The following is a 15,900-nucleotide window of genomic DNA, read 5'->3' on the forward strand; positions in this document are numbered from 1 at the left end:
AAAAAAACGATTATTTTGCTTTGCTAGGTTGTGACATATTTGATCTAATTTATTTTAGTCTCATTTATTTTTATTTATCATATTTATATATGTTTAGTAGCTTGTTGAAGTGTGCTCCAAAATATTTGTTGATCTTGTTTATTGGTATTTATTATTTTGATATCATTTATTTTTGTATTGGTTTTTCAGTTGAATTATACATTCAGGGTAATCAACAGTTAAAAAGACACTGTTCAAATTATTATTTGTATTTGTTTTAAAGTTTAATAAATGGATGTTTTCAAAGTCAATGAATAATCGTATTTAATAATCGTGATATCAATTATTGACCAAAATAATCGTGATTATGATTTTTGCCATAATCGCACAGCCCTAACACAAATGTTGTCAACAAGAGGGTCCATTATATGGATATTATTTTTTGATTTCTGGGAATAAGTTTTACATTTTGTGAGTTTCCTCAACTGAAATGTTTTCTATACTTCTGCAAACATTTCCTTTTTAAATCAACGCAATTTAATAAACCTTTGCCTTCAGAAAAAGAAAAAGAAAGTAACCATTTCACACAGAAAAGCAAATGTTAAGACTGTCATCTTTCTACTCACTGAATAGATCATTAGACAATCTGAATATGGACTTATATCACCCATTTCACCTCTGCTAAACTATTTCTTAGAGGAAAGCCTGTGGTGCAGAGTAATTCACAAAAGGTACTGTGGGGTAAGTGAAAGTGGATCAGAGAAGTCAGAGAATGTTCATCTGTCTGAGGCTATGATTGATGAGCAGTGAAACGTGACACAGCAGGAAACAACTACAGCTATAAAAAGGACATATCCCATATGGTGAAGTATTTACGATTCCTTGTTTTCACATCGGGGTGCTATATTTGAAGTAAGCCGGTCGGAAAAGTCTCATGATTTTCATACGGCCAGTCATGTGTTGTTCAAGCCGCATGCAGGGCAACGATGCATTCCAATACCAAAAATAGGTACACTGGAGAAGTGGTGGAAGAACTGAAAGTCTTACTGAAAGCTTTAAAGAGAGTGTAAAAGGAACTTGGAGAGTTCTTCGTATATATTATTCAACACAGTAGCCAGTTATCTTCTTATCGTGTTTTGTGGATATCAGGAAGGGTGGAACTTGCTGCTGTAATTGAGTGCCTTTATGATCCGGAAACAGCAGCAAAGCAAACCCACTCCTACACATAACAATTAAAAAAACGGGAATAGTCACATCTGGCAGATAGTGAGGTGTCACTTAATGTGGGAATTGACTTGATATGTACACTTGATATTTGCATTTAAGGTGGATATTTCAATGTAAGGTGATTGACACAGGATATAAAAAAGGCACCATGCAATATAACTGTTACCAATGTGTACTGTTAAGTTATACCCACCCAAGACTTAAAGAAAAACCCAGGAGAGACTCCGCAGAGTTGCCATAAAAGATGGTAGACCACACAAATCTGTCCAACCTAATAGAGCAGTCAGATGTGTAACTGTGTAACCTGACTATAAATAAGTTAGAGTGCTGTTTCACAAAGACAGAAAACCAGAAAAAAGGAATAAGCTAGTGCACTAGGTACTGTATATTGTCTTTGTTCAGAGCTTTTTGTGAATATTACAAACACTTCCAGTAACACTAGACCGCCAACTCTCTGTATACTCGCTTCAGTAAAGATTTGTTCATGCTGTGGTTGGTTGTCAGTTTCTTCGAGTCAAGAAACTGCGGAACAAGAAAAGTTTCAATCCAAGTGTGCAAACGTACAAAAGCTTTCACCCACGAGTTTACCTCATCTGAACCTCCACTGTGTCGACAGAGGAGTCAACACTCCTCTTCTCTATCAGACAGAAATATGTAACGTAATTTATTAATTCCCAGAGGGCTTTACAGAGAAACCAGTCATACAGCACACCTGCACAACTTATCTGTGTCTCAGAAGTGCATTTCTCCAGTGTTTATGGTTCATTTCACTTGTTTGATATGGAGCAGGACTTCCTCTTTGTACACAGAAGCATTTAGCTGCTCATTCTGTACACATTGTCTGTCCATAGAACAATTAGCTTGTTGCTTCTATTCCTACTGTAATAACAATTCAGGTAGGTGACTTGTGCGGTCAAATAATGGTTTGTGGGTTGCTCTTATTAAGATTATGGAACAAGACATTACTGTAAAATAAACGTCTCAAAAACTCACACACATATGCAGTTAATATTTGCAGTGAATGCTTCTATAGCAGTCTCATTAACAAGAGCTGCATGTGGGACTTTGAGCCTCTAGTACCAACCAGCACAACAAGGAAAATTAAAGGGCAAACACTCACGTACTGTATCACATGATCCTCCTGCCTAATGGCCTTTGTGATTTTAATAGGCTGAACAAAGAATGAAGGGTCGTTACGACAGAGCAGCATGACACCGATAGCATTCGACTACAGGACATTGTACTGGACAGGTTTAAGTGGAGCGGAATGCACTGCTCCAGTTTTCGGAAAAGTACACAAATAGTGTCAACGCAGGGAGGCTGATGAAATAATCATGCTGGCAGAGATGGTGCAAAATCAGCATGTGCCCAGAGTACTACAAAAAGTGATTGTTGAAGTGTTTCTAAGAGTTTTCTTAACCATTCCTGCATCATGCCTGTTTTTGGTTGTCTGTTTTAAAATAGCTAGTGTTGTACCATGCCTTTGAAGTGCACCGATAAAAATATCTCCACTAGATAACACAAGATTAAAAGTAGGCTGATATATAAAGCAAACTATATCAGTAATTAGGAGCCGATAGGAAGTTTATTATATGGTTCCCATGGGAAAGGCTTTCTGTGTGTGGGTAAAATGAGATAATAGGATTATATTTCATGGATTAGTTGACAGATAATTAATCTCAATTAACGAGCAAATATTTTGATAACATATTAAAACACTACATAGTGCAGCTTCTCAATTGTGAGGATAATGCTGCCTTTCTTTGTGTTATGTGTTTGTCAATTGATTATCTGTGGGTTTTGAACTGTTTGCTGGACAGAAAAACTGTCATATGTGATTCCAATAATACCCCTTTTGTTTTTGCTCTGGTCTTTACAACCTCCTAAAGGAAATATATGTTGGTTCTTTGTAGGTTTTTCCCTGTGAGCTACCATTTTCACATGTCATATGATCCAGGGATATTATAACGTTTTAATTATAGCCAATGTTGGAAAAAAAATCATTACATGCATACCAACCTATAATGATGTATAATCTAACAAAACACAGCAAAGAGCATGTCAACTACTGTGCAAACGTCACACATATGAAGAAAGTGTACAACTCTCTCTTAAATGACTTTGGTTGGCCTATAGCCTACATTGGCTTGCACTGGACAGCATGGGTTAAGCCAACTCTTGTTTGCAGTTTGCACCAGCAATAAGTCATGGGTCACTAATCCTGTGATTATCAACCAGTAGGTCCGCCATTGTTTGGTGTTTACCACCAGGAAGTGAAAAGGATCTCACTTCCTGTCCTGCTTCCAGCTCTGTTTCCCGACTGTCCCTCGTCCCTCCAGCTCTGTCTCTCTTTCAGGTTTTCCCTCTCTTTCTGTTCCTTGAGTCGCGATAAGTATGTTTACAGTGCTATCAGGGTGTGTACGAATGTGTGGTTTCTCGCTCCGTCTTTACACTCATTAAGACAAACAAAGAGTTGCTGATAACACTAAGTGTTTCCTGTTTGTCCAGGCCTGAGTCTGGCTGCAGGGACAAGGACGAGAGAACAAGGAGCGAGAAAGCTTAAGAAAAAGAGAAAACAATTGATGAGTTGGTAGAAACATGCTGAGGGACGAAAAGAAACAGACATTGAACTGGTTTTCTGAGGATTGATCTTAGTTTGTTTCTCTGCAGTAATATTTAAATGGGTCACTTTCTTGTGACTCACATGTCTTAAATGTGTTTATTTCCCCTCAACTTGTGAAGTCTTGAAACAGATTATGGAATAGCATCTTCAAACATCCATTCATTAAAACAGTTTGAGAATAAATTGCAAAGAAAACGGATCCCCTTCAAGTGTGTGTGGCTGTTTGTTAACCTAATGGTTTTTACGTAAACATGTCTGCTCAGAGTGTTTTTTCTGCTTCTCTGAACTTCCTCGGTTCTCTTAAGAGAAAATAAACTCAGATTGGGAAAGCGTAATTCCTAAATAACATTCTGTATGTTTGGAGAGTTTAGCCGCTAAGAGCAGGGGGACTTTAACATAAAAACATTTACTATAGAAAACGTTTAATATTACCGACAGAATCAGAAAAAAATAATGTTTGTTGATCAGCAGATAAAAAGTCGTTTGTTATTTTTTCCTTTTAATTGTCTGGGTAGTCCTGTTTGCCTTCACTGATTGGGGAATACAAGTTAATTGAAAGATGCTGCTTTAATACCACCTGTGGTAAAAGCTTAAAGAACCAATTTTAAATAAGTTAAGCAAAGAGCCCATGCGGCATTTTGACTCTCTAGATTGTCAATGGATGTGAACTAAGGTGACAGAGTAAAGGTGAACCTAGCATATCCTTTCCCAGGAAATCTAAAGATTAGGACAATTTGTGAAAGGACTACACAAATCCACAACAAATGTCATAGAAATCCAGGAATTACATATCCAGATGTCTTATGATGTTGTTTAAGGGAAATGTGACCCTACGGTGGCAGCAACATCAATGGTAGTCGAACTCTGGGGATGAAAAGTAACCCTAACAAATGTAATGGTGATATGGGCGGTAATTGTCAGGAAATCTGACTCTGGACTAAAGTAAAGGCCTTATTGTTGTAGGGCAAGAAGAAGAAAAACTTTGACATGAAACAAAACAGAAGAAGATGGAAATAGATAAAAGGGTTGCGAGTGTAAATGAGATTATTATTGTCTGTGGGAATACATGCAGAGATGAAAGATAAAGCTGCATAGATGCCGAGAGAAAAGTAGGTTAGGCGCAAAACACACAAGCAGCATAGATTAACTCCACAGGGGAATAACATCCACAGTATACAGGTTAAAGGAATATTTTTTGTTTGAGAGAATGGTTGAGAAACAGAGGAGGGCTGTACAGACAGGACATAAAATAGAGGTTGGAAGAGTAAACAATGTACAGAACACAAAAGTGAAGGAAACAGAGATTGGCACAACTACAATATCTCTGCCCTTTGATCAGTAGTGGCTGTTAACTTCAAAAGCCTTATCTGCAACAAAGCAGATGCTAAAATGTCCTCAAACAATACATCCTTTCTCTCAGGCCACAGCTGAAAGCGCTTACTGCCCTCTGTACCACACACACACACACACACACACACACACACACACACACACACACACACACACACACACACACACACACACACACACACACACACACACACACACAAACACACACACACACACACACACACACACACACACACACACACACACACACACACACACACACACACACACACACACACACACACACACACACACACACACACACACACACACACACACACACACACACACACACCACACACACACACACACACACACACACACACACACACACACACACACACACACACACACACACACACACACACACACACACACACACACACACACACACAATAGTTTACTAGACTCTGAAACTCAAACCCAGAATAAGAGAGTTAGTATACAGAACAGCTAAACAAAGACCAGATGGTTGCTCTCCCGATGAAGATGCTGCCATGTAGGCTATATCACAACACTGCCCATGGGCCGCACGTTTAGATAATGAAATAAATGGACATCATGAGAACATTTTACTCATTCTGCATCTTTTTCATAAACTGCAATTTAGCTGGAACCACCCTCTCCTCAATTACTGTCTTTTACCCTCAGTACGGGTGAGCAGTGTACCCAGATAGCGGAGATGGTAAAGCGGACGCCCACGTACTAAACTGAAACTTTGCCACGTGGTTCCCCTTCTCTCTCTCCCCTTTTTCCAGTCTGTCAGTGTTACATCTAATTATCTCTATAGAGCCAAATGGCCAAACAATCCTCTTGTGAATACATTGTCCATGTTCAACATCAGCCAACAGAAGATCAAGATGGATGCTGCAAAACCAGAGACATCTTTACTTTTTTCTTTGTCAAAATCTGGCAACCCACTTACATTACCCACAATGCAACTCAAACACCAAAAGTTGGGTTCCAAGTTGAAATTCTGATGTGTTTTGCTAGTATGTAGCCTTCATATAGCTTTTTTTCCACATAGACAAAGATATGATATGTCTTTGTTAGTGTTTAAATGTCTCTCTTTCAGTCTCAGTCTTTCCACTGAAAAATCCACAGATATAAGAGAAAGGAAAACAAAATGTTCTTCATGCCATCCATCAATCCCCCCTCCCATTAGTCAAGGTTCCCTTTGACCCCTCCAATTACCTTTAACTGCCTTTCTGGTGCTCTTCTTATAAACAACTTTTAGTGAGAGGAATACTATGAGGCCACCGTCTAGGAATTTAATTGTGACAATAGGATCTTACTGCTTTAACTATTTGAACATACTCATTTTAAGAAAACTCTTTTCATTAAAAAGTACTTTAAAGAAAGTATGTAAACGCTGAAGGATTGATGCAGAAGTCCAGAATTGGACATTTATTGGTGCAAGAAGACCTCTAGTAAAAAAATAGCCCTCACGCAACACTTCCTCCTGACACAAATAGCCTTTCCTGCCCTATAAATAAACACTGTTTGACTTGGAAAGCAACCAACCTCATTACGCTGGAGAGCTAGTCATAAAGTCAGTAGAGTAGGGCAAAAAAAATACTGTACCCCTCACTTCAGTTCATAAACAAAGGCTTCAGTGTACAAACAGTCAAAGTAGATTCAAAATAATACAGGTCACACAGTCTCACTAATCATTTCTGTTGACCTCCCAGGACAAATCAATCTGCAACAACAACAAAAAACACTGTCTTGATAGCTGCTGTACTTTAAAAAGTTTCCATACAAATGCCTGTTTCTTCCAGCACTAAAATAAAAACACATCTTTGAAATGTTTGCGAGCAAAAACTGTTCTAGGAAATACAGCAGGGCAATGCCAGAAGTTTCTCATGGAGGAAAGTTCTCATAGTTTTTTCAGGTGAACTGAGACTAACCCTCCCTCCATCCATCTCCTAGCATGAATATTGTTCCAGTTGTTCGGCGCAGGCCAAACTAAACAACCCTGTCTGAACCCGACCGGGGCGTCCAGGCAGACTGCCCTCCGTGCTCATATAGGATTTCTCTCCAGCTCACTTTCTTCCCATTAACTACAATCTTTCCTCCTTTATCCGGTACTTGTTTGTCATTATTCCTTTATCATTGTCTCCCTTTATTATTCTTTATAGCTCCTTTATCTTGTCCACAACCTTTCAACTGAACCCATCCACCTTATCTGCTTTTGTCTAGCTCTTTTGTGTTGCCATCAGCATCAGTGATGGGTTATGTTTCTCACTATTACTTCATGTTATTCTGAACCACGTAAAGAGACATTCAGTCATTATATTCTAGATGTACAACCACTGTTTTCTTAAAAAAAGAACCCCATAATGATTCATATACCTTCAGAAACAAATCCTCCTAAAACATAAATACAAAATCCTAAGCAGCAGACAAGCATCTTGAATCATGTCGTCACACCCACACCAAACAAACAAGCCCATGCACAAACACACACCCACACATAAATGAGCATGCAAACACATGCTCAGATGCAAGAATGACACCCGCCTACTTTTACAATGCCCAGTGCATCATTGCCGACGAGCACTCTTCCTTTCCGTAGGTCTGTAGTTCATGTACACTTGCGATAAGACATCCCGTTGGCAGTTCATGCTTTAACTGGATCCATGGTTCTAAAGGTTCCAAGCCATTTTCCTCAGCCTTTCCTTGGACAAATTAAACCAGTCATTCCTATTTGTTAACATGTATTATCTAGGTTAATCTAGATAATGTAGGTTAAATATGTAGAATAAAGACCAAAGTGGCTAATGCAATCAATGGCACTGGTCATCAACATGCTACGTACAGTAACTTACTGTGAGCAACACCAGGACTCTTCATCATGAGACTTCTAGTTTCTCACGAAGAAGACAAAAATAGAATTTGGCTAATATTTACTTTTACTGCTTACGTCCATGTGTAATCGACTACATTCATAAATTATCATAGCAGTTGCTGATCTGCTTTCTGACATTCGAATTACTAATAAACCGATAAATCATTCAGCTCCAAAACCAACCCACGGCGCAATGTGTGATTGGATGTTAGGTCGCTTCCCCTACCATCCTAATAACATCTAACTGATCAATTCTGTGAATAATCCCTTAAATGTTCTACTAGCAATGGCTACATATGTATGTTTACATCAATATTGACACTTCCTATTGGAATCATGTAGGATCTGAATATGCTGTATTTGTAAGGATGAATTACTGCAGTATGTGTGAACAGGGCCGTACTTAACCCTCTGACTGCTGTACTATCCCCCGCTGACAACTGACAAACACACACATCCACAGACACACACCCTTCCTCCACCTCCTCTACCAGATTAATGCTGGGCTGGCCCTGAGGTTTTTTTGTCACTACAAGTCCTAATACCCTTCACTATACCCAGCCAGAACAAACTATTCCATGCCAGACCAAGTCTGACTGGGCCAAATCAAACCGAGCCAAGTGGCTGTGCTTCAGTTAAAAAGAAACCTTGTATAATTATGGGCTGCTGCAATATTGTGTTACTATACAGTATGATGATTTTTATTTTGTGTCTGCAGTATGTGTCAACTTTCATGGAAAATGTAGGGTGTAACCTTTTCCTTGCTGTATGGAGGGGATATATATTACAGTTTATTGTTTTCAACCACACACTGCATATTTTAAAATGGTTTCAGATGATCAGCATGTGATTTTCTATAGTTCTGCTTTCCAGTTAGCACAGCAAACACATTATATAACTCCTGATAAAGAGGAATCCATTCTTTGAGTATTTGCATAGCTAAATTCAGCTTCAACATAAAACTGTAAGTGCCAGACATTAACGTAAAATGTTCAGTGTAGTCCCCAATGTCGTGTAGCTCCGATGAATTAAAGCTATGAAACAGCTGTGTGGAGTGAGAGGAGACAGCATAATCCATTCATCAATTAGACACAGAGAGACTGGGTGATCAAGGGGGGGTGGGGGTGTCTGAGCATATACTGTGGATACCGGTCCATGCACATAGACGTGAAAGTCTGTGTGTAAAAACACAGAGTAATCCTGCTTAGTCTGGCAAGCTGGAGGAGCAGGTTTAAGTGTGACAGTATGAAGCGCTGGGAGAGGGTTTAATCCCAGAACCACTGTCCACAAAATAATACACAATAACAAACGCAGACATGTGTATGTGCACAACAGCCTGTAAAGAGTGTGGGGGATGGTAGTGAGGGGCTGAGAGTAACACTATGACAGAGTTTACACGAGTACAGAGATAACAGTGGGAGCAAATTAACTTATTTAGAGCAGCTCTGCTCAAACAGCAGGGACCGTCGTTTAATGTGGTCTCAAGGGGCCGACGCACGCTTCAAGATTTAATTAAGATTTCTCTGACTAATTACATGAGACTGTTTTTTTTAGAACTAAGGTTGTGTCAAAAACAACGATTATGTCTAAAGTATGCTTTTCTAAATTAGTGGTTTTCAACGTGGGGGTCTAACCTAAAAAAAACTAATTGTTTTTCACTACAGATTGGTAGTATTGTTAACTTGTTCTTTGAGCAAATAGGTTTGAATATAAATCTAAAATTGGCCAATTTAGACTGGCAAAGTTCTTGTACATCTGTCTGAAAATGTTAAAACGTTCTGCATGAGTTAGCATTAGTCCTTAACTTTCTACCAACCAAATCAAAGCACACTCAAGAAGAAGAAAAAGAAGACATTATCTCACAGTATCTTGATCTTCTTGTATTGTGGTCCTCTTTTATTGTAATTTAACATTACAAAAAGAAAGTTCGAACACAAGAAAAACGTTCTTACTGACATTATCAGAGCAGGTCAAAGTTAAATTATCTCTGACAGCAGATTTTTTTAGACATGCTTTAACCAAAATGCCTGTAAGTCTGTTTGTGGCTGATCGCCAGCCCCCTTCTCAGAACCCAGATTACAGCGTCTGCTTGTCTTAAACACTGCTCTCACACACATACACGCATAAAACCTCCCTGATTATGCCAAATGTTTCGTCAAACAGGATTAGCCCAAATGATCCACCAACGAATCCCAAAATGTCAATGATATATTCCAAAGTCGTATTTAGGGAGACAGAGAAACAACACTCAAATGCAGACACTGAGTCTGGCAGATAGACATGCACACATTTCAGAACACACACGGAGCCTACATGGACAAACACACACACTTTAAACAATTCCTCCGATTCACTTTGACCTTGCGTAACTACACAGCACACACCTTCTGATAAAGCAACACTGGTGTTCCCTCCCTTTTAGGTACCGGCATGCACAGAATTTTGACAGACAAATTCAATGTGGATAAAAATCAGTCCTTTTTTTTTTCTGCAGTAATAAAGAAGTTTAATGTCAAGGTTGGAAATGCATGAGTATATAAATATGCGGAGGTGGTGTTTTTGCACAACTTAGCCTTAGAGTAAAATCACAGGGCAGCATTTGAGAAAGCTGATCTACTAAACCTTGCACAACATTCTGCTGAGTCGGCCTGGCTCTAGAGTTTTAGTTCGCATGGTATTTCCAAACATACTTTCAGATAATCAAATTACTAGAATGTCAAAGAGAAATAACCAGCATAACTTAAAAATAATCTGGAAGGAAAGGCTTGTTTACATCATTTTAAAAAAAAAAGAAAAAGGCCCACATCATCCAGCTCCACATTTAGCCCTTTTCCTGGCTGTATGATATCACAGCGATCACACTTCCTATTCTCTCTCTCCAGCCCTTTTTCTACCTTATTTAGGCCTCTTGTTGTACCGGAGGTGTTTGAGGTTTGGCTGCCCGATGCATTCAGCTCTCTGTGCTGGAGGTGGCTCCCCGGAGTGAACCATTTAGAGAAGATTTGACACTGAAGAACATATTCCATTACACATTATCTGGAAATGTCTACTGCATTGTGAAGCTATTTACAAAAGCATTAAGTTTCTGTTATTTTGTAAAAAAATAATAAAATAAAAGTGCTGGTTTTGGGGTTTAGGGGGGAACATTCCTGAGAAATCGGTCACTGACACACAGAGCCTAAAATAGAACCAGAGAGATATTTTCTTTCTATTAGAGTTGTTCGGGGTTTCTATAAAAAGCAAAGGAATGACTATGTTGGCTCAGAGGAAAAACATGCTGGCCTGTGAAATGTTTTTCTGCTTATCACAAGCGTGACCATTCATTTTAATCACCAAGTATGCACTACAATACTGAAAACTAATGAAAAATGAATACTTCACTGAAAGTTGCTTGTTATGATGGGCAATAGGACAAAATTGCTCGAGAGAATAGTCTAAAATATAAACAGAAAAGCGTATTTAATTGTGTATATGACTGGAAGAGCACAAAAGTCCAATTGATCCTTAAACAGTATACACATATAAATGCACATCAATTAAAACGGGGGTTCATCACAAAGAAAAGACAAACTGAAACATTATCAGATATCAAAGCAATCAAAGTGCGACAGTGCGTGTGGGTGTGAGGTCTGCAAAGGCATATATGACTGAATGGCTTCAGTCGTGTTTCTAAGCAACATTCACATCCACTGCTCTTCCCTTTCTTCTCTCATGCCGCCTACGACTGGCTATTTCAGCGAGGACAAGCATTCACCTCCAAAAGCCTCTATCTCAAACAGTTTACAACTCCTACTGTAACAACACCGGTTTAAAACACCCAGTAAAGGTGAAACAGCAACTATACATTTCACACGCTAAGGAGGTTCTACTGTGACCTTTCTGCCCGATGCTGGACTCAACATTCTCTAGAACAATGGACACTATTGTTCTCCTCCACATAGTTGCAATAATTTACTAATATTAGGCTGTAGAATCGTATAAAATTGCAGGCTGTTAAAGATGAAATGCCAATTGTTTGCTCATAGACATTTGAGTATTCCTTACAAAGAGTTTTAACTCTACATGTGATCCCTCTTCCAGATGATCTATAGGTGGGTCTCTCTAGTGAATTGATTTTGATCTCCACTAGCAGAGGCCTGGCTCTCAACACATTCATACATGCACTAGTTATGCCTTGCAGTATATTGTGAGTAAAAGTCCCTCTCTCTCTCTAGAGAGAGAGGAAAGAAGAGAGAGAGAGAGGAGAGAGAGAGAGAGCGAGAGAGAGAGAAGAGAGAAGAGAGAGAGCGAGAGAGGGAGAGAGAGAGAGAGAGAGAGAGAGAGCGAGAGAGAGAGAGAGAGAGAGAGAGAGCAGAGAAGAGAGAGAGAGAGAGAGAGAGGGAGAGAGAGAGAGGAGAGAGAGAGAGAGAGAGAGAGAGAGAGAGAGGAGAGCGAGAGGAGAGAGAGAGAGAGAGCGAGAGAGGAAAGAGAGAGAGAGAGAGAGAGAGGGAGAGAGAGAGAGAGAGAGGAGAGAGAGAGAGGAGAGAGAGGAGAGAGAGAGAGAGAGAGAGAGAGAGGAGCGAGAGAGAGAGAGAGAGAGAGAGAGGAGAGAGCAGACGAAGAGAGAGAGAGATGCTAGAGATCCGGCGAGAGCGAGATATAGTAGAGGAGAGAGCTCAGAGAATATATAGCGTTCTCTCTCTCTCATCTCTCTCTCTCTCTCTCTCTCTCTCTCTCTCTCTCTCTCTCTCTCTCTCTCTCTCTCTCTCTCTCTCTCTCTCTCTCTCTCTCTCTCTCTCTCGCAATTTAACCAGAGCTCCCCATCCTGCCCTGCCACACACTCCTAATCTCATGGAAACTGTCTGAATAAACCAAGTATCTCATTTAGTAGACATTCTTCACTCCATTTGTCAACTTCTGACACTCCCTACATCCCCTAAAACTTATCCCATTCATCCACCAACCCTCCAGCTTTTTCCTGTCTGCGTTTTGGCTCTGTGTCATTACGGTCACTGTGACAACAGATGAGTCAGACGCTGTGGAGACGCCTCACTTCCTGTGAGTGTAGAGTATCTTTGACTGTGACCCAATGAACGACTGAACCAACAAGGAGATATTCCTCCCAAAAGACTGATTCATAGTCATCAGGGTCAAACCCTCCTCTGGAGCAGCACGGAGTCACAGTATCTTAGGATATTCATGGTTTTTGTAGGATTAATCAAAATATTTGAATCACCTCTTGAGTCCTCCACTTTCCAGAGTGACTCAACATGTCTGTATAATAGTCTATGTCATATCGCTAACACCATAAATCAGGGTTTATCAAACTCATGATCCTGTTTTGAGGACCTACAATTCTCATGACACCAGCATTTAGAGCTTACAAGTTATCATGGGAAAGTGAACAAGGCACACTTTCTGATTACAAGAGCAAGAAGGAAGTTCCATAAGTATTACACAGACATGATTGAACTCTATTTTGTTTTTCCAGTCTATTTATTTTTTCCTAAATAGCCCAAAGCAATGGGGTGCTGCTGACCCCAAGGTTGAGAAAATCTGCAGTAAATCATCCACAACTGCACAAGGCATGCATACACAGACACTGACTCAGCCATGCAGACATACACATGTGCACACATTGTTGCGTGCACACACTTCACACAGCCGCGAATACATGTTATAGTACTTACATCAGTTTTTCTAAACTTTGCTTTAAGGCTCTTCATGTTCAGTCTGGTCCATGCAGTCACTCACTCAATCACTCAGGGAAGGCTGTGAAGAAAAAAGACAGATGATGAAATTAGTGATGAGTAGCTCCATTTCAAATGTGATTTAGCGTTCCCGAAAGACTAGACTAACTGATTTATCAGGTATTGTGGGACACTATATCCATACAAGTTAGTCAATTTGAGGTGTAAATATGCAGGGATTTACAGTGGCAATAATCTACAGCCTTGATAAATTACCTTTTACCTCAAATATAAAAAATGTTGCTGTGTATTAAAGCCTCTTTAGGAGCACCACTTACTATAGTACTGTAGTAGTGACAAAAGCAAATGTGTACAAAGTGTTCCTAATAAGTTTGATCACAGTATTCTGTACCATACAGTCTTGCTCTATACTCGGTATACTTTTACAGTTCTCTCTTCTTCCGCCCAAATCAATTAGTAGTTTTGGGAATGGAATTTGTGTAGCACATTCAATTCTAATGCAAACCTGTTGCTGGAAATTGTATCCTGCTTTGTCTGGTTTCCCCATAAGGATGTTTTAAATCACTACAGAACCCTTAGGGATGTCTGGTGAAATACATGTTTGCGTGTTAACTGCCTCCAACAATTTCCACATTTTCATGCCTAAAATGACCTTGTCAGTGTTTTACTCGAAAGATATCATTGTGATCATACCAGTCAAAATGAAACTACTCACTTACTTCATTATGTCTGCTTGTATTTGTTCAACTATGTAAGCAAATTGAACATCTTTGCCATGATAACTGGCAGTTAAGTCCTAAAGACATTTTATTTAAAAAATGTGTGAACTAAAAAGGCTTAGCAGAAACATAGAGCAAGTAAGAAACAGTTGTTCCATTTTCACAGACTCTTCATGTGGGAAGATACTGATGTGTTTAAGGAATTGAAAGGTGGGTGCTTCAAGGACAGCCATAACTGGCAGCATTCAAGACACATATTAACATACATTTGCATGGTACATTCATAAAGCAAATCTTCATTTTCTGTAAAAAGCCAGCAGCACAACAATGACAAATGTGTGAAAACAACAATTGAAAGCAATTGTGGAATGTGAATATCTCTATGAAGCGAATCGAAAAAACTGAAACAGAGATATTTAACTGTGTTGTCTCTGTCAATGTTGGACGGTACATTTAACTTTAACTACTGAATCTATTGTCAAACTCTAATGGAGCACGAACCACGGTTTATTAAGTAGCTAGCTACCTGTGCATATTTGCATACTGCCCTCAAACAATGGAAGTTATGCATGAACCCATGCACAAACAAACACGGGCAAAGCTGCAACTCGTTTAGCAATTAGCACAAAAAGCATCAAATGCGCGCGTCGTGCATCATTGTACACAAACAATGAGTTTGAACGCTTTGTAACAGCAGCGTCTAACTTACCACCGAGACTTACAAACACTTGGATAGTTGTGACGCTTTTGTTTAAAATGCCTAGAGATCATTCCGACCAACAACTACTAACATGATGTGAAACTACTGGACACACTTACCCGGTTATGTCCTGGAGTCGCAGGAGGGCTGGACACATAAAAATAAACTGACACACAACCGCGTTTTGTGCCAAAAACAGATTGTCTACCGAGCCGGTGAGAAAACAACGAGCCGTAGTTGAGCTTAGTCGAGCAGAAGGATGCATAAAGGAGGAGGAAACAGTGCGTCCCGAGACACTGGCCCGGCTCGGCCCGCATACATTAAAAGTTGTTCCCGGATTCCTGCCTGTCTCTCGCTCGGGACTCAACTCAACGGCTGGTGCCCGGTTTAGGGTGGTGACGTCACTCCCCCAGTGCTCTCGTGACCGCGGCGAGCGAGCCCTCTTCAGTTATCCATTGTGCCCCATTCATGTTTGGTTGAAGGGGTATTTCCCACAAAACCACACTCACACAGCTAGAATAGAATACATTACAATCATAAAATCCTTACTCTTTTACTGATTTAACGTTTTGTTGATGTACCACAATGTAAAGGCTATTTCTTAGGTGTTTGATTGGACCCCTGAACTTCCATGACACCCCCAGTAATGGATTATATCATTCAAAACACTCTGTGTGGAGTAACTATCACTTGTTTCAAACCATTCAATGTTGGTCTATTTG

General features: G+C 39.7%; 1 protein-coding gene across 2 annotated transcripts in view; it reads right to left on the reverse strand.

Annotated features, from left to right (window-relative positions):
* Positions 1 to 15,599, reverse strand: part of rai14 (retinoic acid induced 14) — a 40,880-nt gene extending 25,281 nt beyond the window's left edge. For both annotated transcript variants that reach the window (XM_034123576.1, XM_034123575.1), the window contains exons 1-2: positions 15,298 to 15,599; positions 13,739 to 13,820 (exon numbers count right to left, since the gene is read on the reverse strand). In XM_034123576.1, coding sequence (XP_033979467.1) covers positions 13,739 to 13,774 — 36 coding nt within the window. In that variant the 5' untranslated portion in view covers positions 13,775 to 13,820; positions 15,298 to 15,599. The remainder of the gene's footprint in view (positions 1 to 13,738; positions 13,821 to 15,297) is intronic.
* Between the last annotated feature and the right edge of the window lie 301 nt (positions 15,600 to 15,900).

The sequence above is a fragment of the Trematomus bernacchii genome, unplaced genomic scaffold (genome assembly GCF_902827165.1).
Source record: "Trematomus bernacchii unplaced genomic scaffold, fTreBer1.1, whole genome shotgun sequence".
NCBI classification, from domain to species: Eukaryota; Metazoa; Chordata; class Actinopteri; order Perciformes; family Nototheniidae; genus Trematomus; species Trematomus bernacchii.